General features: G+C 36.2%; 1 protein-coding gene across 1 annotated transcript in view; it reads right to left on the bottom strand.

Annotated features, from left to right (window-relative positions):
• Positions 1-3,314: 3,314 nt before the first annotated feature.
• The window catches only part of MLIP (muscular LMNA interacting protein), a 204,529-nt gene continuing 181,916 nt past the window's right edge, over positions 3,315-25,927 (bottom strand). Inside the window, exons 10-11 of the mRNA XM_087438727.1 lie at positions 23,620-23,748; positions 3,315-3,888 (exon numbers count right to left, since the gene is read on the bottom strand). Coding sequence (XP_087294853.1) covers positions 3,640-3,888; positions 23,620-23,748 — 378 coding nt within the window. The 3' untranslated portion in view covers positions 3,315-3,639. The remainder of the gene's footprint in view (positions 3,889-23,619; positions 23,749-25,927) is intronic.

The following is a 25,927-nucleotide window of genomic DNA, read 5'->3' as shown; positions in this document are numbered from 1 at the left end:
AGTAGAATAATAATAAAGAATAGTGAGAGACAGGCATACAAAAAGAGGAACCCATTCAACTTGGTGAATGACTAGATATGAGAACAAAGCAAAAAAAAGCACAATAGATGAAACAAATTTGAGCTTGAGGACTGAGAATTGTGGTGTTAATGACAAATGACAGAAGTAAAGAAGCCAGAAGAGAAGTAGTTCGAGGTGAAATAAGTGATGAGTTTGAAGTGACAACATGACATCATTGGGGAATTGACAAGCAAGCAGCTGAACGTATCAAACTGGATCTCAGGGGAGAAGCGGAATTGGAAATGTGGATTTGAGAATTATCAGTACTAAGATAACCACTGAAGCCTGTGAGTGGGTGAATATCTTAAGTGAGGCAATTAGAGAGAAGAGGAAGAGGAGGAAGAAGTGTCCACAAAAAAGGAGCGGTCAGAGAGTGGAAATGTACATATTATACCAAGAGCAGAGTGAGGAGAGAAATGTGAGTGAATGATCAACTATGTCAATTGCTACAAGGGATAACAGAGATACAGGACTAAGGAAATTCAACTGAGTTTGCTGACAAGCAGTTTACTCTTGAGAGAGAAACTTGAGTAGAGTGGTTGAGGTGAAAGACAGAATACTTTCAAGAATGGGTTAAAATTTGCAACAACGTGGATGGACCTTGAAGGTATATGCTAAATGAAATAAGTCCCACAGAGAAAGAGAAATACCGTATGATTTCACTCAGATATGGAAGATAGACAAACAAACAAACACATAGAGAACAGATTGGTGGTTACGAGAGAGGAAGGGCAGGGGAGGGTGAGAGGGATAAAGGGGCACACTTGTGGTGCTGTATGGAAACTAGATTTATGGTGGTGAACACGATGCAATCTACATAGAAGTCGAAATATAATGATGTACACCTGAAATTTATATAATGTTATAAACGAAAGTGACCTCAATAAAAAATCAATTAATTAATTAATTTAAAAAAACACAAAAACAAAATTTTAAAAAAACAGGTTAAAGAGTGAGTCTATAGAGGAAGAATGGAGATAACGATTATTGATCACTGAGAGAAAGTCTTGAAATTACTAGGTTTGCAGCATCGTCAAAGAAAAGGATGGGGAAGTGCTCATTTTGGTTTGTTTTTTGAGGTTTCTGCATACAAAGAGGAAGGGTCCAATGGAAAAAGAATAAATGAAGATTCAAGACTGATGGGACTAAGACTCCAGAAAGGCTTATTAATAATAAGATCTAACTCTTTCATGGTTCTTTTTATGTTCCAGGCACTGTTCTAAGTGCTTTTCACGTATTAGTACATCATCATCTCATGGTACATACTCTAATAAGGTGGGTACTATTATCATCCTCATCTGACAGATGAATAAATGGGAACATACAGAGGCTAAATGACTTACCCAATATCACAGTCTGGAAGGAGTGGGTCAAGAAATGAGCAGAGACAGACTGACTAGAGACGTCGTGATCTTATCTACTGGGCTAAATTACTTTCAAGGATTAAAGAAGGAAGTAAGAGTAATGACTCCATTCATTAGATTGGGGGAAAGACAGGATATTCCAAGATGAAAAGGAAAGTACCCGAGCATCCTCATAGATCATATGACATCATATGATAGAGCTCTATCTTGAAAGTAAGAGAAGAGGGTAGGGGTCAGGGTAAGGATGTGGAGACACAAGGAGTCTAATGAAGATTTAGAAGAGAGGAGCACACACTACAGATTCAACAGGAGAATAAAATCTGTTACACACTTGCTGTAGCCCCAGTTGATGAGGGACCATCAAAGATAGTGAAGTCAAGTTCAGTGTGGCTCTCCAGGGGGAAGGGTGGGAAGAGTTGAGTTTGGAGATGAGACTAGCACGTAAAGCTTTAAACTCAGTCATGGGAATGATGTTAGGGTATTGGGGAGAAGTTAATTTGGGTGGCAGATTATATTTTATAATTCCAGGCAAGAAGCTATTTCAAGTAAAAAAGACAAATCTTGACAACTTAGTATGCTACTGGCCCAATATATACAACACAAAGTGTGTAAACATAGATATCAAATTGGGTAATCCACATATTTTAATAGAAGCAACTGAAATACAAGACAAAGCAATTGAATCTTCCATCAAGAAATATTGTCTTACTACATTATTATTATTATTATCATTATTTCAGATGTGGATATTTCTGTATTCAATATCAATAAGTCTCAGACTCTGAAAAACAAAATCTATTATGAAGATTGTGTAGACTGAAAATAGTTTTGCAGGCTCAAATGGCTCTTATACATTGTTCTTCACAGCCTGACCAAGCACAGGCTAAAATATGGACAAAATACTGACTCTATCCTTGCTGAATGCTTCCAGAAAACACTACCAAAATATCAAAAAAATGAGCTATTTAATGCAATTGATATCTATAAAATACAATTATAACATTATCATAGGGGACAATTTATAGGAAAATGGTTATGTTATTATCAGAATTATTAACTCTATTTAATAGCTAAATGGATTTCATAGATGTTGGCAAGCATTTTCCCTGAAATACTTCTTTTTTCTAGACCAAGAGTAAGAAACAAACGGTTATAAAAATATCATCCTGAACTTTGCCCAAAAACATTTTGTTTGCAGAAAATGGATAATTTAAATGTTTAATTCAGGGTTGATCATTCAGTCATGATAGATGCTATTAAATATAAAAAGTGAAATTTTCTTCATATAATAGTGTTCACTTTTTAGATGATTATTTGCTTTTAGACTGGGTTTATGAACATTTTTTCAAAAGAACATTTCAGGGCCCAAGGAATGTTGTTCAACTACATTCTGGAACAGATGGCCTTGATTGATTTCTAAGCATACAGGTGTATTTTGTTAGATACAGAGAATTTGCAAAATAAATGCGTTTAAACAAGATTTTGAATTTTATAAAAAGATTTAATTACAAGTTAAGTTTGACTAATCAATTCTTTTAGGAAATTTTCAGGGTCTAAGAGTCTGTACTAGCCAGGATGTCCTCATGGTAATGCTCAGAAGAGCGAAGGGCACTTATATGTAAGCCTCATGTGGTATCGACTGCTTGCTTCTAATGGAACATTTATGATTGCATTCCAAAGCCAACTATAAATATTTTTTCACTTTTAAAATATAGACATATACATATATTTTTAGGTACTGAACACTTCATTATTTTTATATATCTTATTACTATACACTATGAAGCAGATAGACACATTTTAAAATGTTAATATTATTTTACAGATACTTGCAGAAATTCTAAGTATTTCTTTGCCCATTGACTGCAGTAGTAAGTGTCTCCCCATTAAGTAACTGTAATTTAAAGAAGCTTTTTAAGAACACTGAACTAATACTGGAAGATAAATTAATAATGGCATCTTGTAAGGTTTGGGAAAATTTCTTGAGATTTCCACCTTGGGGTTAGAACATGAAACAATGAGGAACATAAATCAGGAAATGACTTTGAAAGCAAAAATAAATATTTAATAATTTCTCAAGGTTAATTATTATCTTTTTGTAAGGTCATGTGCTTTAACACAAATATTTAATATCCTTAATATATTTAAATATTAAATATTTAAATATTCTTAATATATGTTCCCTCTACATTTCAGAAGTTAAGCATAAAGAAGTTCACAGCACAGAACAATTCCTATTTCGGCAGAGAATTCTCACCTTATTATACACGTTGTGACTAAACAGGGTGTGAGAATTGTCCTGTTCATCACTCAGTGAGAAGGAGGACAAATGACTGAAGGGTCCTGGGGTGAGACAGTCAGCGTGTGAGAGGGTCTGTGGGTGCAGCAAGGACTTAGCAGGAGGGTAGAGTCTAGTCTGATATAAAGGATGGAGAGAAACAGGCTTGTGAGGGACTGTCACTTCCTGGGAAGAAGAAAGGCATAAAGAGCACATTAGTGGCCAAAGTCAAGCTCACTTGGAATTAAGTCTAGACATTATAGACGTTATGTCAGAATCTCTTACTAGGAAGAAGAAAACCTCTCCTCATATTCGGGTCCCTCACAAGACACCTGCTTTCATAGTGTGTTGTTTGTCTCTTTCAATAATTCTTGTCAGATTCCCCCCTCCAGCCTCTTCTACAGAACTAAATGCCTGCAGTTTCTCCCGAAGCGTGGCAAGTTTGTTATTTTTGAAAGTATTGAGAGGAGAAATGTTTCAGGAAGGAGAGAGTTCATCCTAAAAGGGGGTAGGATGAGATTACAAAAGTCTTCATCGAAGAGGTAGGTAACGGTGGAAATTAATTTAAGGGTGCTTATGATTTGGTCTGGAAGAAATTGGGGGAGAAAGGGGAGGGCATCGTAGAGGATATCAACGTGTGAGCTGGGGCAAAAGCACTGGTTTAATTCATGCTACAGTAAGTTGTTGAGTTGGGCTGAGTATGGGCAAGGGATCAGGGAGAAGTGAGTCTGGAAAGAACGAATGAAGTCTTCAGTTCCAGGCAGTGTGTTGCTTTGGAGAGAGAGCAAATAGATGAGTTTAATTGTAGAAAGGAGAGGTGATGAGGCCTTAACTAGAGTGGGTCCTTAACTTGGAAAGGGGTTGAATGCGAAACCCTTTGGGGAAGTAGGAGCTACTAGATGAGGCCATGAATTATGTGAATGGAGCAAGGAAATCACAAGTGTGATTCCTTTGAGCCTACAGAGAAAAGTTTCAAAAAGGGCCTAGATACATATATATCCATGAAATTAAAGGGCTGCTTATTTGTAGATATACAGGCACATCCTATATTTCTGAAATATTTCATGTAAGGTAATAAATTGACAGTGATTATCTTACAGTAAAACCCCTTAGGAAATGAACCTTATAAAGCAAAACCTATTTTATTCACCTTTGTGACCTCAGAGTCAAGCACAATGCCTAATATAATAGATGCATAATGCATTAATGATTGAACTTTCAAAGGAATATGATATTTTCTATGAGTTAAATAATGCATTCAATTATTCTTTTATTTCCCTGCTCCATAAGCAATGAATGAATATGCTTGGCTTTATGAAAAATGGAAATTTATTTATTTATTTATTTTTATTTATTTTTTTTTTTGTGAGAAAGATCAGCCCTGAGCTAACATCAATGCCAATCCTCCTCTTTTTGCTGAAGAAGACTGCCCCGAGCTAACATCCATGCCCATCTTCCTCCACTTTATGTGGGACGCCGCCACAGCATGGCCTGACAAGCGGTGCGTCGGTGTGCACCCAGGATCTGAACCCAGGCCGCCAGCAGCGGAGCACGGGCACGTAACCGCTACGCCACAGGGCCAGTCCCAAAATGGATATTTAATATAAAATAAATAAACATTGCTCAAAATGACACTCAGCTAACACGTAAATTCAACTTTTAAAACCATATAACTGGGATTGCCCCGGTGGGGTAGTGGTTAAGCTCATGCACTCTGCTTCGGCGGCCCAGGGTTTGCAGGTTCGGATCCTGGGCGTGGACCTATGCACCGCTTATCTAGCCATGTTGTGGTGGCATCCCACATATGAAATAAAGGAAGACTGGCACGGATGTTAGCTCAGTGACAATCTTCCTCAAGCAAAAAGAGGAAAATTGGGAACAGATGTTAGCTCAGGGCCAATCTTCCTCACCAAAAAAACCCAAAAGACAAAACTGTACACTTAATACTTTTTCATGTAACCTGAATTCATTTTGCCAAAACCATGTATTTTTTATTTTTTTGAGGAAGATTAGCCCTGAGATAACATCTGTTGCCAATCCTCCTTATTTTTGCTGAGGAAGACTGGCCCTGGGCTAACATCCGTGCCCATCTTCCTCTACTTTATATGGGATGCTGCCACAGCTTGGCTTGATAAGTGGTGCATAGGTCCACGCCCAGGATCCGAACCGGCAAAGCCCAGGCCACCGAAGCAGAGCACACAATCTTAACTGCTGTGGCACCCGGCTGGCCCCCAAACCACGTATTTTTAAGCCACCGATTGGTTGTCTAAAATTTATGCTGAGGGCCGGCCCCGTGGTTTAGTGGTTAAGTGCGCACGCTGCGCTACTAGTAGCCCAGGTTTGGATCCCTGGCGCGCACCAACGCACTGCTTCTCCTGCCATGCTGAGGCCGCCTCCCACATACAGCAACTAGAAGGATGTGCAACTATGACATACAACTATCTACTCTGCTTTGGCGGGAAAAAAAAAAGGAGGAGGATTGGCAATAGATGTTAGCTCAGAGCTGGTCTTCCTCAGCAAAAAGAGGAGAATTAGCGTGGACGTTAGCTCAGGGCTGATCTTCCTCACAAAAAAAAATAAATAAATAAAATAAAATAAAATTTATGCTGAATGTGTTTGCTGTATCAGAAGATCCTCCTGCAATAGGTTTAAAACTTACTTTAAAAAACTCTTGGAGGGACCAGCCCATGGCCTAGAGGTTAAGTGCGCGCACTCTGCTGCTGGCGACCCAGGTTCGGATCCCGGGCACGCACCGATGCACCGCTTGTCAGGCCATGCTGTGGCAGCGTCCCACATAAAGTGGAGGAAGATTGGCACGGATGTTAGCTCAGGGCCGGTCTTCCTCAACAAAAAGAGGAGGATTGGCATGGATGTTAGCTCAGGGCTGATGTTCCTCACCAAAAAAAAAAAAAAACTCTTGGAAAATTTTAAGCAAGTTAGAAAATTATAATACTAAAGATTTTAAGTTTGCAGAAATGAAAGGTTTTAACCCTCTGTACTTTGAAAGTGTGACTAAATGTGTTTCATTTTTATTAGTTTCCTGTTTGTGCTTCAAGTGCTTATTTTACATATCAAGCGAATACAAATATACACTCTCATTTTACACACACAGACCACAAGCATACATTTATTAAAAAGACAGCACCCTCTTTACAATATTCTGTATCTTACTGGAGGGTCTTTTTCCTGCTTGACAACAGTTTTGGAATATTTCTGTATCAGCACCTAAAAGCTATGGATTCCCTACCGAGACACATGACTGAGTTACCTCACTGCATTGTCCTTCAGTGATTCTCTTGGAAGCTCCAGGTACATCACCTAAAATATGAAATCACCTAACAAAGTGATAAATTTACCTCCTCTTTACCAGTTTTTATACTTTTCATTCCTTTCTTTTGTCTAATTCCATTGGCTGATACCTCTAACATCATTAAATAATTGTCATGTTAGTGTGTAACTTGAATGGAATGCTTGTAGTATTTGCCCATTAAAGACGACTTTTAGATTGAAATATATTCTAATTTTGTTTTATTTCTCAATCAAATTTTTCATTATTTTATCAATAACTAATTACATTTCTTAATCAATGCAGAAAGTGACTAATATGAAAACTGAGTAGCAAGCACAAAAAGGCAGCATTGTTATTGATAGTTGAAGGTGCCTAGGAAGAGATGAGCTGAACAGTCTCTGGTTTATTTTCTGGCTTCAGCTTTTCCTGGAATGTTCAAGAACCCATTGTGAGGATGTCAGAAGGCGAGGCTGCAGTGATCCAGGGGAAGCAGGGGGTTCCCTATATGCAGGAATCCTGCAGGGTCAAGGTCTAACCAATCAGGAGGGAAATGTTTGGTGAGGGTGTGCTGCTCTGTTTTATGGTTCTAAGCTCGCCTCGGGCAACATCCATTTCTCAGGAGTTGGTTAAACCTGAACACTTCTGTAGGGTCAGATGGTGTCAGCTGTTCCAGGCAGTGGTATCAGCTATTCCAGGCAGCTGGTCAGGGAGGAGAGAGCAGAATTTTATCAGCATTTGGACAAGCCAAAGAGATCTAGAATCTTGGCCAGACTCACTGGAGCATTGTCCGGTGGACAATACAGTACAAAGGTGAAAGGATTCTTGGTGGTGACAGCCTCAACACACATGTCGCTTGAGGTGTCTGTTCCAGTCTGCGCTAGTTGAATATTTTGTTCTGCTCTTACATTTAATTTTTTGGATATAGACATCTAAGTTGCAAAATAATTTCCTTCAGAATTTTGAAAGTATTGTTACACTGTTACAGTGTTACTACAATGTTACTATTTTATACACTTTTTTCAAAAACATTTTATACGTATGATTTCTACAGCTTTTGTGTTTTCCAATTATCTTCTGTCAATTCTTATAAGTTTCTTTCTTTTGCTTTTTTTATGCAAAGGGCATTTTATTTCTTCTTAGATTTTCCAAATCCAATATTTAATTCATCAGTTTTTATTCTCTTATTTATTCGTTAAGCATATTTAGAGTTATAAATTTTCTTCCAAGGACTATTTTAACTGTATCCCATAAATTCTAATAGACAATAATTCTTTACATTTTTTTCCAGGTAGAAATTTTATTTTGAATTTCCTCTTTAATCAAACATCTGTTGAAAAGCAAATTTCGCAATATACAGAGGGTAGGAACTTTTGTGTTTTCTAAATTTGTTATTAATTTATAAAATTTTACGATCAGAGAAAGTTCTGTGTATTATTTTTATCTTAGCAATTAATAGTTTTTTTCTTTTTGGCCTAATATATAGTCACTTTTTGTGAGAGTTTTACAGATACTAAAACAGAATATTTTTTTGTTTTGTTGCAGGATATAGTCTAACTATATGTATATTAATTTGATTTACTTTAGATGATCTATCTTTACCTATTTTTCCACATAATCTATTATAAATTGAAAAATGAGTTAGTTAAAGTATTTTAACACTAATATATTGTCACTTTTTTCTCATCCTATCTCTTGTTTTTGCTTTACGCATGTTGATGTTATAGTTTGATGTTTAGATACTCTAACGATCGTATCTTCCTTGTAAATTTTATCCTTTAGTAATTAAGGGGGTCTCTTTTGTCTTACTTAAGGAATTTTTGCCCTGAATTCAACCTGCCCATTGTGAAGATTATAACCTCTCTTTTATTCTTGTTTGTGGTACCTGGAATACTTTATCATCTTCAGCTATTCTCAATCACTTTGTTTAACACTCTCAGCATAAAGACTGATTTTGTGTGTTATCCAAACTGGGAAACATTTCTTTTTCCTTTTTTTATTTTATTTATCTCCATAGTAAAAAATTTTTCCTGGACCAGATGTTTTTGCAAGAAGTTCATATGAGGAAGGGACCACTACCTGGCATTGTCTTTGTGCTCCAAAGATACAGGCTTTGGGGCATGAGTTTGTTTCGCCTTCATTTTTCCTCAAATAACGAAGACTATCAGCCGTATAGTACTTTACATAGCAACGTGTCTGCTTCCACGCTGCCAGAGAGAGAGAGAAAGCCTCCTGAAAATGTGATTTGCTGTGTGATTCAGTATATAGCCTCACCTCCCTTCTTCTCAGAACAAAATCAGGTCAGGGATCTTCTGTTGCCAACACAGGCACCCATGCAGTGACAAGGGATTTGGGGCTTGCATATTAAGTGTATCCCACACACTCAAGAAGAGTGTTTGCTGACTCTCTAGTCACTGTATCCTTGCTCCATTTTCTCATTCTCTTCACTGGTTTTAACAGTCCTTCAGGGGCCGGCCTGGTGGCATAGCGGTTAAGTTCGAGCGTTCCATTTCACGGGCCCAGGGTTCCCCAGCTCGGATCCTGGGTACGGACATACTCACCACTCATCAAGCCATGCTGAGGTGGCTTCCCACATAGAAGAACTGGAAGGACCTACAACTAGGATATACAACTATGTACTGTGGCTTTGTGGAGAAAAAAGAAAAAAAATAAAGAGGAAGATTGGCAACAGATGTTAGTGCAGGGCCAATCTTAAAAAAAAACAAAACAGTCCTTTAGTTGTCACCTAACTATTAGTCTATTTGTGTTTTAGTAGGAGTTTGTGGTTTTGTTTCTCCTCCTTTTGGCTTTTGGATGATATTAAGATGAAAAAATGTTAGTTCATTGCTGACTTTATGCTTGTAATATTCAAACCAGGAACCTCATTTGTATTTTTCAAAAACAAATATTCATAATGCATCTTGAAGTTTGTCACTTTTTGAAACACTTTGCCATGGAGATAACTTGAGAACCTCTGAATGATCCAAAAGATTTTCTTGGTCCTTCTCCATCTCATTATTGGAAAGAAAGAAAGAGGGAAAGAGAGAGAGAGGGGGAGAGAGGGAGGGAGGGAGGGAGGGAAGGAGGAAGGAAGGAAGGAAGGAAGGAAGGAAGGAAGGAAGGAAGGAAGGAAGGAAGGAAGGAAGGAAGGAAGGAAGGAAGGAAGGGAGATAGATGATAGATAGATATCTTTATTCCTATTTCTATCGAAATCTTTGCTACATATATAATTAGATATATGTAATATATGTATAAATATATATAGTGTGTGTGTATATCTTCTTTGTCATTATAGCTTATTGACAGATGTTGATATAAGTGCAACCTAATTCTGCAATCCTTTTTGTTAAAATATACTCCATTGCTGATTATATCTTCACAGTTTTCCCATAGAACAGTGATTTTATTAAAGAAGTCACTTATCTTTCCTGTAACCTCCCCAAAATGTCACTTCGTATATTTCACATTTAGAACACAAATGCTATAAACTGAGAATATTTTTAAATCTATACTTTGATCTAACTGCATAATAAAACTTCATGGTGTTTCAGATTTCAGGTTAGTGTTTCAAATCTTCAGAGGGGTTTTCTATGCATTTTCTAACAGTATTTGATACAAAGGAATGAATTTCAGTTCATCCTTCTATTGTTTTCTGTATATTATTTTACAATGTTTACTGCAGCAGGAAGAACATATATATTCCCAGTTTTTTAAAAAAAGGGAAGACTTTATGAAGATTCTTCAAAAAAGACTTTTATCATTTACTTCAGCAAAACTTTAAACATTATAACATTGAATACCTCACATCTTTAAACATCACTGAAATTTGCACAGCATCTCCATGTCCTGGATGCCTACTTTGTAAAAGTCTTATTAACTATGATAACATAATACAATTATCAGTTAAAATTCAAGGCAAGAATATAAACTTAGGGCTAGGTATATTAATAATGAAAGAAAATACAAAATTTTGTTTCAAATAGTTTTAATAATTTCAAAAAATTGGCCTACTTCTTGTCAAATTCAAGTAGGTTATCAGTGTTTGTAACTTATATTTATGGCTGATAAGCTTATGCTAGACATAGCTATTACGTCACTTCTGCTATTTCTTTTTGTTTATGCCTATATTAGTAGTGGTATATTCAATGTCGATTATTTTGCAGGAGATTTTTTAAATAAAGTCATTTGCTCCTTTTATGAGGATTACTTTAGTTAAAAATAGTTAAAATGATAAATTATCTGTCCAGCTGGGTACATGAACTGCAACAGGCTTAAGGAATAGCCCATAAGCTTAGGGATCTCTATCTACTGCTCCAAGTTGGAGAGCCCTGACACTTCCCCAGGAAATCTCACTTAGCATATGCATGAGTTGTGACTGTCTATCACTCAGACATACAAAGGAGACCAATGTAAACCCATATAAACCAATAAAGCTTAAAATCTTTCTTATTATTTTATGTCAGGAGTCAGCCAACTGTTTTCTGTAAAGGTCCTGTTAGAACACATTGTAGGCTTTGCAAACCTTATGTTCTGTCACAATTACTCCTGCTATGGTAGCGTGGAAGCAGCCCTAGACACAATGAATACATAAATGAATAGGCATGGCTGTGTGCCAATCAAACTTTATTTATAGGAACAGGTCGTGGAACAAATCTGGCCCATGGGCCATAGTTTGTGACCCCAGTTTTAGGTTTTAAAAAAGACATTAATAAAATCTTTATCATGTCTGACCTGTGGCCCAATGAATTATCTTGAGGTTGGTACATATTACTTTGAAGACCACTATTCTAAACGATTCTTGAAAATCAACATCATTCTACTCCACTTTAGCGTTCAATAGATGAATCTTTTGATGTTCTAGTTTTTGAGGGAAGGACAAGGATCATAAAATTGTACAAGACAATTTTGTTACACAAGATATGTAACATATCTTACATATCATACATGTGAGATATGTAACATAGTTCTTTCTGATAAAATGCTTTAAACTGCTTTTCATGTACTTGATAATTGTCTCTTTCAATATAAAAATACTTAGAACAATTTTTTTAATAAAATAAGCTTTACTTAGGAGCTTGATTTTTAAAAAGAATTAATCATTTTAGTTGATTATAGTATCATATCTGGCAAAACTTCAAGAACATAAGAAGTAATGACGCAAATAATATCTTTGTTCATTAGAGAAAAATTAACAGACAAATAAGCAGTAAATAAATTAATTTAGCTCTGTTTATTAGAAGAACTACAGATACTGCAGAATTGAGTGTTGACAGAGGCATTAGAAAATTAATGCTATAGACATATCGACGCATTCACCACTCCAGAAAAAGCCCACTTTCTACTCAGCCATCAAGTCAAACTGTTTAACTTCAAAAGCTGTTTTCATTGCAACACCAAAGGGCATTTTAAGGCACCATGGGCTCTTTTCATTAAAGCCTGCACACCTGAGACTCTTTTGTTCCATCCTCTCATTTTAAAGCTACCTCCTTTCCCGTGGTTCGGAAGTGAAGGGTGAAAATCCACTTTCTCTCCCCTCCCGCTGTCCCCTCTTCACACCTCGCACAGTTGGCTGTGCCTTTGGGAACTCAGAGCACCACTGGGTGAAATTACTGGAGGTTTTAGTTCCATCCTCTCTCCCTTCTTCCCACCTCTTTTGTAAAACAACACTTGTTTTCAAATGCAGCTCTTATTTTCAGTTTCCTCTCCTGCCTGGAGCTTTTAACAATTTAAAAACAGAATTATAGCATTTCTGCTATAGTTTTAATTTCAAACAACACCCTGTTCATAAAGTCAAGAATAATGACTCATACAAGAAATAATGTATTGCTTAAGGAGTGGCTCCTTCAGCCAAAGACCTATCAACATTTTACAGATACTATCGCAGAATCCCCAAATTATTAAGAAAATATTCTAAGTATCTACATTTCACTAAGATCAAGCCAAGATAAATTAGGTCTCCTAATTTTGAACATATGGCATAACTTCTTGCTTATCAGCCCTAATTCTGAAGAATCCACATGCGTTTTAAAAACAGACGTACTTAAAGCAACATATCTACTTTGAATCGTGATTTGAACCAAAAAATCTGAACTTGTGAAGTATGAAAAAAGATAGCATATGCTTAGCTACTTCAAATCCTCTATACAAAAAAAAATTTTTTTAACTATAAAATATAATCTTAAGCTTCGGAGTATTTAGTGCTTAAAGTTTGTAGTGGTCTGACAGCAAGTTTCACAGAGCAGATGACACAGATGAGTGTGAAGATACTTGATAGAGACATGCTCAGGGGAAAGGAAAGAGAAAGTATTTCATAAGCAATCACAGCAGGCGCTAGAGGGCTGAGTTTTATGTTTTTCTATACATATAGTTTAATTCTCATCCAACGCTGCTGACCTGGATGCATTTGGTGGAGAGGTGCAATTTAAATTGAAGAAGTTAGAAAGTAACATAGAAAAGATACTGCTCTGATTTCTCATAATGGTGGAGAGAAGGAGGATGTATTTGGTCACCCTTTAGCAGGAACTAAGAACTAAGAACTCCTTTCTTCCAAAATTATAGAGATTCTAAAGGAAATAAATATTTAAAATTTGCATTCCCTTTAAAGCATCCAGAGCTCTTTCACAGTGATTATTTCATTTAATCATGAATGGGTGTTAGCATGGGTACCATTGGAAATGGAATCAGTAGCCTCATTTTTCTAGGATGAAACTGAAGTCCAGAGAGTTGACAGATCAACCCAAGATCACTCACAGCATTCTATCATAATGTTTCTCTCCTTTGCAGGAAGCAGGAAAGCCAAAGGCTCCAGTAACCAGCAGCCACGGTAGGCTCCCTTAATGGATGAGAGGTCCAGCGGACCAGGCCATGAAGTGTGCAGCCTGAGTGTGAAGTGGACAGGTTAGAATGATGAAACATAGAGGGTTGTAGAGGAGGTTAAGAATGGCAGAAAGGAGATAGAGACCCAGGTTCAAAAAATTGAGAACCCACTAGAATCTAAGCTCCCTAGGGGCAGGGATATTGTCTGCTCTATTTCCTGTGGAGTCACCCATCTCTATTGCAGAGCCTGGCACAAACGTTAAATGGTTGAATGCTAAGAGCAGAGGAAAAGAGAGTGAGTGTGGAGAGAAGCAATGACACCATCCATCAGGAGACCACAGCACTACCCAGCACTGCAGGGACCACTTGACAGGGAATAGCATTTTCTAGTTCTTTCATCCCCATAGTCTTGTGCTCTGTGGTCCTTCCACCAACCCAGGCAGCTGAAGGCTTAATTCTATCTTAATATCTCAGAGTAGAAGTTTTGGTGGTGATGGTTAAAGCAGAATTTCAAAGAGTTAGTTTTTGGGTTTTGAGTTTCAAAATAGATTTTGAGAACACATGGCAGAGGTAATACTTTGAGAGAGAAAGACTTTGGGTTTCAAAAGTCCAGGATCCGTGACATCAAAACTCTGGAAGAATACACAATTAATCAGAGTGAGAATGTGGAAAAGTGTGCTTAGACTGAGGAAAGAAGATGGGGGAGAGGAGGATGGAGGAGAAGGAGGGAAGCAGCGAGATCAGAAGGCCCAGTAAGTGACTGAGAAAGGTCACTATGCTCTGCCATCACAATTGGGTTGGGGCCTGGGGTGGCGTTGGTGGTGGTTAAAATAATCCCGGATAAATTTGGTGAATCAGAGATTAGAGAAGACATGTGTGCTTGATTCCCAAGTAAAACCGGATGAAATGACAAGATTCACAAGTTTCCCAGTGTCTAGTCTTGAACGGGACACACAGAATAGGTGTCTAGGGAGGAAAAACAAAAAGCTCTGAGAGAGGTCATCTTGAGAGTGAAAGCAGATTTTGGAAACTGGTTGGATTTTAAAACAGTATGAGACTCTTTGGGCATAAGAACTATTCCATTTCACAAAATGGTAGAAAGTATCTAAGCAAAATAAGTTGTTTAAAAAATTTGTTACTTGACTCATACCTGCAGATGGTCAGACTTACTGCGAGGAGCTAGGACTTTCTTTATAAAAATATGGAGAAAATAAACTGCTTGCTCTTCAATGTCATTCAGTACTTACTTCAGGAACCACCCTGTCTTCGTTAGGACAACTGGGAATAGACCATGGTTTTATTATTTTAGGTAACATTTTAAAGCTGAGCTACCCTGCACACAAATATGAGTTAATTCCTACTTTATTAGTACTAAAAACATTTAGATATATTTCATTTTTTTTAAAAAAAACCCACTTTTACTATTTTGAAATTCTCAACAGGCTGTGTACATACATACAAGATAGGTTTTCTATTATACCAGTACAAACTTCTTCATGTTACAAGATTAGTTGTAATATTGTTATAATATTAGTTCATGTTATAATATTAGTATATTTCAGTGCATTAATGCAGCATTTATATTGCTCATGTTAACAAATTGTTATAATTTTAAAGAAAAATGATCTCACAGTTTTTAATATCCTGAGGTTTTGTTCTTTTGATTCTATTATTGTCTTAACAAAGAATTTAAGTGAAAGCATTGATGTTCTGCAACTAAATTCTATTTCTTATAGAGAGCCTGCCACCCCGTCCCACGTCACCTCCCAGAGAGAGAGAGAAGAGCAAAAATTATCCCCAAGGTTTATTGCAAGGATTATCCCAGAGTCTTTTGTGATTATGAAACAAATTAATCAAAGTATGGTGTCTTCTGCACTTAAGAATGCAGAAATGAGAAATCCAGAACCAGGAAATACTTGCAAAGCATCTTAACTTTCATTATAAAAAGCATCTTTGTTTAAATTTTAGGTTGCCTACTTAGCCTTCCTATTTATGATATTTGCAACAGAAATAGTTGTCAAATTGGCCAATGCAAAAAAAAGGGAAAAAAGTAATTTAAGTAGCAAATACTAGGACCCTTAAAAAGGCTATTAAATATGTGTATATCTTTGGTATAAACACACAGACACATTCATATATATCTATTTAATTTTGAAAGGAAATTCTCTCTCCTCCCAGGGTTTTTAGCTTAAGGAAAGGCAAAACAAAATTTTAGTTATTCCAAGGGAAACAGTGGCAATAAATCATATTGATGATTTCTCAATACCCTACAAAAAGGGAGTAAATGGGAAGTAATTTTTAAAGAAAGAAAAAAGTCAAAATAAAAAGATTCCCTACCTAAATTGCTCAATTCAAAAGGAAAAAAGTCAGAGTAAATTATATGGGGATGGGTATCATTTGTCATGATTTTGACTTAAACTGTAGGTTATAAGACTTTCCATCTCTCCAAACTTATGACCTGGGTAATACTTGCTCTTTTTCTTTTTTTTTCCCTTTCTTGGATCATCTAAGGATGTGAAATATCAAGAGGGTTCCAATAATATTTCAAGACATAAACACAGAATTTCAGAGTAAGAGAACACCTTCAAAAGTACTTCATATGATGCCCTCATTTTGCAAGTATAATAAGATCCAGCATCAGAAATTACTTAATCCAACAGCATACATTTATCATACAGACTGCTTGACTTTTAAAATTTTCTCTTTCAGTTGATTATCCTGAAACCTAACAATTGGGGAAACACAAGAGGGAGGGAGAAATGTCTAGTAAGGTGGGGAAGCCATAATTTTGCTGATATATCCAGAGCCAATGAAAATGTATAATGCTTATCAAACAGGGCTACCTTTATGAGAAGATGCTACATGAAATGTGAGAAATTCCATAAATGGTGTCTCACTTCCCTCCTTTGTGTAAACCAAACAGGGAAAAGTTTTTAGTTAAAACACAAAAAGAAGACACCTCATCAATGTTTGTTGAACTGAAATGCCCCTGGCAGAGACAGTATTGAGCTTCGTTAGTCACAGTATTCTTGGACCTGGAAGGGAGTCAAGAGATCGTCTGGTCCAGGGTTCTCATCGCCAGCACTATTGACATTTTGGGCAGGATAATTCTTTGTTGTGGGAGACTGTCCTGTACGTTGTAGGATGTTTAGCAACATCCCTGGCCTCTACCTGCTAGATGCCATCAGCACCCCCCTCCCCAGCCCTGTCAACCAATAAAGTCTGGGGCTAAGTCACCCCAGTTAAGAACCACTGGTCTAATCCAATATCCTCATTTCATCAATGAGGTTCAGGTTTCACCAATTCAATTGGCAGAGCCGGTTAACCACATAATCATGACTAGAACCCACATTTCAGAGCTCCTTCTGAAAAACCAAGCTGCCCTAGTTCCCCTTCAATTACACATCAAAATGAATAAGGTCATCACATCCTGCCTGAATGTGCGTTCTAAAACAGGAGACGAAACTAGCCTGACCCTACAATACCCTGCAAAGGGCCAGTGCTTCGACCAGGTGCAATTCATGAGGACCTAATACTTCCCAGAAACCATTTAGCCAAAGACTGAGAAAAACATCTCTATTTTTCTGAACTTACCCAATGGAATAAATATCATATATACTTGCTTTTATTTGAGCAGGTAAATTATGCTAAGTCTTTCAACTCTACCATATAATAAGATAACTGACAATCCAGTTCCTGGTAAATTGTTTATTTTCTTGCCAAATGTAGTTTTCTATTTTCAAGGAAAAGTGAAGTAAAGAAATATTAAAGATCTTCAGGTCCATAAGATAAATTGATATTTGGATGGCTGGACTACAACAGATTAAATCTCACCTAGGATATCCATATTTGGAGATTAGAACATTTTTGAAAAACTCTGAATACCTAACCAGCTCTCCCATCCCTAAGGAATCACCAATTTTGAATTTACAAATTTACTACAGATCTCTGTTTCCATGCAGGCTTTGAAATAAAGAAAAATACATTTGTAATCCCATTTTCTTTGTTCCATATAGTTATTTTAAATCACCTGGTTCACTAGCCTGATTTCAGTTTTCTATAGGCTGGACACCTCAAGCCATCTTTGTTTTTTTTTTAAGAAAATTCAAAAAAGAGTTTATTTACCAGTTTTTGCTCTCTGCTTCACTCTCTCCTTTGTATTCTTTTGGCTGCTCTTCTCATTTGGTTTTATTATTTTCTCTGCCTAAATTACCTACTTAGTTATTTATCTTGGATTGCAGACAGGAAGAGAAGGTTCCCAATGCTCTTCACATAACTCATCTTCAAACTTATATATCTTGTGCGACCTTTACATTTGTGACCTTTACATTCAAAGTCTAATCTCACACACGTTTTAAAATATGTAACAATCTTTCCAACGTTTAGAGATTATGTGTGTTTCAAACACATCAGTCTTAGCGTTTATACTCAAGACTACATCCAGTTTTTACTCTGGCCTCATCTGTCATTCTACCTTGATTCCACTTCTCATGGGTCAAAGAAAATGTTCAGTAGAGAAAAGAAAATCACAGCCCCCTCTTTCTGATTGTATTTCAGTTGTGGAATTGAAACTGAGGAGGGAGGAGTGTATTGTAGACAGTGTTCTAGGAGAGGCGCGTTAGTTTTACCAAAATTATCCTATATACCATAAGACAAAATTATGCCAAAGGCATGTGATCATTTCCATCTACAGTTCTACTCACAGGCTGACCTCAACTTAAAGTTCAAGGAGAAGTTTTGGGATAGAGGCTCCTGTGAACTAAACCATGAGAGTGCACCTTTTTTCTTGCCAACAAATAAAACTAACTTTCTAATCTCTGAATAATATTTAATTTGGATATTACTTAAAATTATTTTTACACAGCTACCTTCTCGCTTTTGACATTCTAACTGTTGTTTAATACTTTTCAGATTAAACCAACATAGAATTTTTTATTCTAACAGGGCCTTATTTTAAAACTGGAGCCTACTTTACATAGAGGTTCTAAATATGACAAAGGCCATTCCTCTTAAATAAAGATACAGAGGGACAAGCACAGGTTAACAAAACATAGAAGAATACATTTGCCCAAAACTTTCAGATTGTCCTTGTTTCCCAGCAGATGGGGGGATAGTCAGACACTACATATTCACCAAGTATTTGTTAAGCAACTCATCTTTTAGAGCTTAACTAATTATTAGAATTATTAGGATAATTCTGTTATGATAGAAGTATCAAATAGGTCCTCTTTGTGTGTGTGTGGGAGGGGGTAGTTAAAGCAAGTAAAAATGTCTTTAAGATTCTTACCCCTACACAAGGCAAGTGAAGGGGCACAGGTAAAAAGTCTCCCTTAGCAATGTAGACACCTGCAACAGAAAATTGCAATTCTTTGTTCCAATCTTCTAACCTTGATACATACACAAGGTCAAGAGAAAGCTAAAGCCAAAAAAAGGGGAGAGATGAAATCCTAAGTTTGAAGAGGTGATTCTAGCTGATTATATCCTGGAGTAAAAAGCAAATATTGTCTCTAAAGGACAATTTTTTAAAAAATATAAAACTAAGAAAATAGTTTATTGTGTTGATAAGTTATCTGTTACATATAGCACATAACATGTTCATGATAAATTGTGTATTACCTATTACATATAGAGAAAGGAAAGAAGATAGGGAGGGAGGAAGGAAGGGAGGCAGAAAAACAGAAGAAAAGAAGAGAAAAACTCACAAGGATTTCATTATTTGAATAAACAACATGGTAAAACTTGGAGAAGACAAATCTCTGGTTTTAACCCTTCCAAAAGAAATGTAACACTACAAGGAATTACAGTTCTCTCCTCCTTAAAACAATCCAGGAAACCACTTAATCATTTCTAGACCTAAAGAGATTAAACATTTTACTCTGAAAAATATTTTTTAATAAAATGTTAGCAATTATAAAAGATTATTTTATGACAAAAGGGAATAAGCCATCTTGATTGAGAAACAAATGTTGAAAAGTAGCAATTTGTAGAAAAGACAAGTCCTTCAGAATAAAAGGCAGTCTTGTCAGTTTCACCTTATGACAAAGGTGAGTATTTGCCCTGTAACATTTACACATGGGTGATGCAAGGAAGTGAAGGTCACAGTAGAAATATAATGATGAATAATTAGAAATATGTAAGTCACTCACATAATCATCAAAGCTGAATATCAGACAGAGAGAGTTTGGTAGGGAAAGGAAGTAAGTCAGATGTCTAAGAAAAATCAGAAGAAAAGAAAGAATGAAAATGCTACAACAAAGAAAATTCCCTATAATTATCCTTTTATGTTCCCTGTGAAGTAATGTGGAGGAAATGCGTTAAATGGTCACTTTGCACAAAAACATGTTCTTTTCCCAACTGAAGTAAATAAGAAGGAAAATAAAATTTGGAGGCCTACATGCTGGGAAATGTTATTTCTCATTTATAAAACAAAGAAGGAAAACAGTTCCAGAAAAATCAGGTGAAATGACAATATTCCCCCTTTAATTCTGTCCAAAACCTTTTTTATACATTTCTCTAGGGCTTTAAGAAGGAAATGACGTATCTAATATCAACGGTTAAATGAATAATTTATAAAGAACAAGAGAGAATATTTTATGTAACATTTTAAACAACTGAGGTTAGCAATTGCTATTTATACTAAATTGAGAAACTTCAGTGAAGAAATCACCTTTATCTCATTAGATACATTAAATGACCAGAAAGCAATCAATGTATTTTGCAAACTCACAAGTAGTCAAACTAAAAACCTTTCAGTTCTTTAGTATCTCCATTCTCATCAGTGAATTGATTTTCCAAGCCTCTGTCTTCTGTATGCCCATTTGTCCAATCAATTCTGTTAACTATTTTCCAACTCTGCCATTAATTCTCAATAGAACTATGCTTCAAAGCACATCACCATAGTTTTAAATCCATACGTGGAGAGTGAGGATATGTTGTAATAACCCAAAAGGACCACAAATTGATACAATAATGGATTTAAAGGTAATTCCAGAAAAGCATATGCTTCATTCTGAAGAGCTTTTGTTAAAAAATCCAGCTAATGTAGAATGATGCTTCCTGGCCTATGCCATTTTCATGTAAAAGTTGTTGATTAATAAGTCTCAATTACTTGATTATGCATTTGGTTTCGAACTTTGCTTTTAGTACTCAGAGACTGTCTCCAGGCAAATTTTCAGTTCATTATCAGTCCAAAAGGCTGCCCAGTTGTACCTTCTTAAGCTACAGTAAATACATTTCCGTCTGGTCTCATCATCTTTAGTGTCTGATCTTTTGTAACAGAGAGTTTTGAAATCATATTTTATGGCAGTGAAGCTGCTCTGGGAAATTTATTGACTTAATAATCCCATCCAACATCTCCTGTCATGTGGAACTGTCCTCAGTACAAGGCAGATTAGTGAATGTGAGCTGCTTCAATTTGGCCCAACTGGCCTGGCTATATTTCCCATTACATGGGTGGGTGAGATCAACTGACTTTGGAACCATTCAATTTATTCTGCAGCAGCAGTATAGGAGAACACAATAGTGACTAGAACTGAATTTGAATGTGCTCTCTTCTGTTGAAGTTCTGATGACGTAGCAATGCTGAGATTACAAATTGTTAGTCAATTTACTTTTTAAGTAGATCTAAGCATCTACACTGGAGAGCTGTTTTTGGCATCTGCCTCCATTGTAGATTCTGGACACAGTGTGATGGTAGTTAGAGCTCAATATAAGGAGGGTAGTTGATAGTATATGCAGTTTCCAGGGGGCAGTGACCCCAAGGTTCTATTATATTTTCCCTCTCATGCAAGGTCAATGAATAAGACCAGAGAACCTTTGGAATTCACTTTTAAGTAGGATGCCAGACTTCTTTCAATTCTGAGTCTGCAAACTCCTATTACTTCCCATGTGCCACACAGAAGTCGGGATACACACAAGAAAAAATTGGTTGAAAGAAAATCAAAATAAGATTATGTCCATGGCACCTTTGCAAAAGAGCTCAAATTTTCAACAATTACCTGGAAATACATAGGTTTATGTTGTACATAAACAGAGCTTTAAACTTGCTGTATAGACAGGAAAAGTAGTGAAAAAAAGTGGCAACTCCTTTTCATGACAAGAATTTCCTACATTTAAAAATGGAATTTATCATTTCAGAGGACAGTAAATTGTGATAAATTATAGGTAGATTAACCTGATATTCTACAAAGAATCTTGTTTAAAATAAAATGCATAAATTTGAAATTATTCTAATACAAAAGAACAAATTATTTTACAGCATTAGATCATATTTTGAAGAATGTAAGTTACATGGGTAATATGTGAAATTTATTTTTTGTCATATAAGATTAGGTTATTTTTATAATGATCCCACACTGTCTAAAACAGCACATTAAGCCTCTAAAATATTAGTGTCATGCAAGCAATAGATACTTAATAAGTGTTTTTGTTGATGATGGAAATATGCATTCTTAACAGGCATTTCTACTTCTGTTATGTCTGGAATTAGTGAAGACAACCCTATATACAGAAATAAGATTCCTCTAATTTAAATTGAGAACTACATTTTAGTCCATAAAAGGAAAATAATTGCCTCTAATTATCATTTTCAATGATATTAGTGCCTTCTAAAAATTTTTAACTTATCAAAATCATATCAGTCTTCAGAAAGAAAATACAAATAAACAAAATATTTTTATCTCCATTTTATAAATAAAATCTATAGTTAATCATGAAAAAGTATTTATACTGAAATTTCTCAAGGCTACAGGAATTTCAGAACCAGTCAGGGTTAAACTTAATTTTAAGTAATCCAAATTTCAGAGTTTGAAGGATCCTTAAAAAGTCTGATCTGAACGCCTCCTTTTATACATTGAGAAACTGAAGCCTAGAGAGATGACACAACTTGCTCAGTGTGACAGAGCTAATATGTGGCAGATGAGACATTCCTTGTATTTCATAAATATGAATATAATTTATATTTTCAAGAATATCATTAGTTATTTCCAAACTAAAATTTAAAAAGAGTATATCACCTTATATTCTTTTATAAATCTATTTTATTACAGATTACCAAATGTGGTGATCTTACACGTCCTGGTTGTATCCAGAAAGATTTCTGGATTGCTTACATTGAGATGTAAAATATAGAGCCTATGCCTATTTGTTGCATTTTAATAAGACAAATAAAGATGTCAAGTTTCTCTTTGAAATAATTTATGGTTTTATATTCCATAAATGTGTATTTTCATATTTTTCCCAAATATCTTATAAAGCACAATCAACAACCTTCCCTTATACCTCTTCCAACATAAAGTATATACAAGGGGAAGACCTTTTTTACACATAAACCAAATGAGCAACAAAGCCTGAAATAACTTGAGACCCCTGTCCTCTAACTAGTACCACTCAAAAAGCGATCACATCACCTCTACTATGTCAGTATGAATCCAGACAATAGATCTTTTGTCAAATGTACTAATGTACCAAATCTAAAATATTTCATCTCTTCAAAAGGAGACAGAATTTTAGAAACAAGAATGCAACACCTATATGACACATCCAACCAGGGTCATTATAGAGAGCAATGTCTTGGTCCCCAAAACAATACCAGTACTAGGTAGAACAATTTAGGAAAGAAACATTGAAATACTTCAAAGTATCATGCTGGAAATATATAAGAATTTTTTACTATGCAAAACTGGATCTTTTTTAATTACTAAGGATACTCCAATCAAATGAACATTTTCCCGCAGACACTATATTCATAGAGGGATCTCTCTATTTTATATAGTCATTTATCAAAATATCAAAGATTTTCCCATGTGTATGCTCACCTGCTCAGAAAAGAGGTCACTGTCATCTTCCAGGTATTTACTGAAAGGGTTGGGTTCATAGACTTCCTCCTCTTTTTTCAGTAATATTTTGGATTTTACAGGTACCGGGCGAATTACTCCAGGCTTAGTCTTCATGAACATCAAATAAGTTTTTAAAAAATAGAGAAATAAACACTATTAAAATAAATAACATGTGTATTGTTAAATGTTTTCACAAAAATTTATAATTTTTTAAATTTTAAAATGATTTCACAAATAGAGAAATCAGCATGGACATCAAATGATTTTAACTAATGTAACTTAGTTTTAAGTCTTAGTTTTAAGTTAACTGTTACAGTAATCAACTTATAAAGATCTACTATCATGACATTCAAAATGCAAAACCTTCTTCATTTATCTAGCCAAACATGTTCTCATATCCTTGCCAGCACGTTCAGTCCATAAACATTTCATTTGATAAATATTGAGAGCATCCTCGGTGCCAGGCAGCGTTCTCATAATGGGCATGGTAGGATAGATGAATTTGGCACATCCACCAAGACCATAACAACTTTCCTTTTCTGGAAACTGCCCTCCACGTGCCCAAATACACAGAGCTATGCCCCCAGAAACCAAGTTCTTATTATGTATGATGAAACCAGGGGTGGCCTACTGACCTAAGGGAGTGAGTGAGGGGTAGCAAACAGATTTTCTCTCCCAAGAATGTGGATGGGATTTAAACTGCTCTGCAGTCACTTCAGGAGAGAGATTGAAATTATAATATGTCAACTTGGGAGCTATGGGAAAGCCTTAATCTGCCATAAAAACAGATCTGATGAGATCAAGAAAGTTAGAGCAAAGTGCATGGAGAGGCAGCCCAGAGAGGAGAGACATTTGAGGGCTTTCCAGAGTTGAATTCCAAAACACACCTGAAGCCCAGCTGGATTTCTTGTTCTGAGGCTCCCTAAGACCTTCCTTTCCTTTTACACTGATTCTCTCTTTTTTTCAAAGTCAAGTTTACTTCTGTAACTTGCAATCAAAAGAGTGTCAGCTAACAGACTGGTCATTCAAGATTCATAAACTTCTACCCAGTGTCAGTTTGATGAGAGATAGAGAGAGAAATCTAGTTTGGGGCAATTTCAAAATGATGTTTCACAAACACTAAAATCTTATTACACTGTAAACTGACACAAAATGATTGATAAGTTTACAAAAACATCCCAAATAAGAATTCAATAAAAAGTTGTGACACTATTTCTGTTTAAGCATTTTGCTGTAATCATTTTTCTTGATCCCACTTCCTTTCAGGAAATAGTACATTAGCTCTCCTCAGTCAATGCTGATGCTCACAAGTTAAGCCTTAGGGGACTATATCTATCTCTCTGCCCTATAAATCACCTGATGTATTTTGAGTCTTGAATAAATGCTGCTCTGCAATACTTTTTTCAATCGATATTTTCCCAGTTGTCTTTCATATATATGCCAACTGAGAGATTGAGAAAATCTCTGTCTTCCCCAGGCTGAGGATTATCTCCCATTTAATAAACTGATTTCTCTCAAGGGGAAAAAGTGAGCAAGTAACATCCAATTATGCGTGAAGTCATACAGTCAAGTATACATATGAGAGCAATATCCCTCCAGTAAACTCAACACAGGAACAAAGCCCAGGTAGTTACCGATTTCTACAACCACCTGTAATAAGAGAGATGCCTGGGATCTGGGTCATGATCCTAAGCTGTCCAGACTTCCTGTCTCTCTTTCCCACTTGACTTCCTGTTTCATTTCTCTTTCCTTCTGCTCCTGCTCCCATGCCTTCTCCTTCTCTCCTGCTCCTTTGTGAGGCAGGAAATCAATACAACAACTCCAGTACTCAGGGCCTGCCAGGTTCTAAAACCAACATGTAGCTTTAGGAGCTAAGCTTGGTAGCAGTATGCAGAAGGATGAACATAGAAAGAAGAAATCTGACCAGGAGCACTTGATATGCTAAAAGAATCCCTCTACCAGAGAAACATGACTACCTGGTTCCTGTATAGGTCAAGCAGATGTTTTGGGTTATCCTGGCCTGGAGCCTTTCACTCAGATCATCTCTCTTGGGATCATTATTCTCCAGGGTGAGACTAGAAAAGAGACTCTTTTGGTTGGTTGGTTATCAAGCAACTTCAGCATCAGAATCAGTTACTGATGTTTCATATTTGTTTCTCTACCAGCCTTTACGCTCCTTAGTTCTTATGAATTTCCTGGATTTGATGGTTGTCTGACAATTCAACAATGATTCTTTCCCTATTTCCTCTACTTTACCAGATTTTCCACATGCTTTTTTCTTGGACTC

Source organism: Ceratotherium simum, chromosome 13 (assembly GCF_057802395.1).
Source record: "Ceratotherium simum simum isolate JZ-2026a chromosome 13, ASM5780239v1, whole genome shotgun sequence".
In the NCBI taxonomy this organism is placed as follows: Eukaryota; Metazoa; Chordata; class Mammalia; order Perissodactyla; family Rhinocerotidae; genus Ceratotherium; species Ceratotherium simum.
The sequence above is the reverse complement of the archived record's forward strand: the minus strand, read 5'-3'. Positions and strand labels throughout refer to the sequence as shown.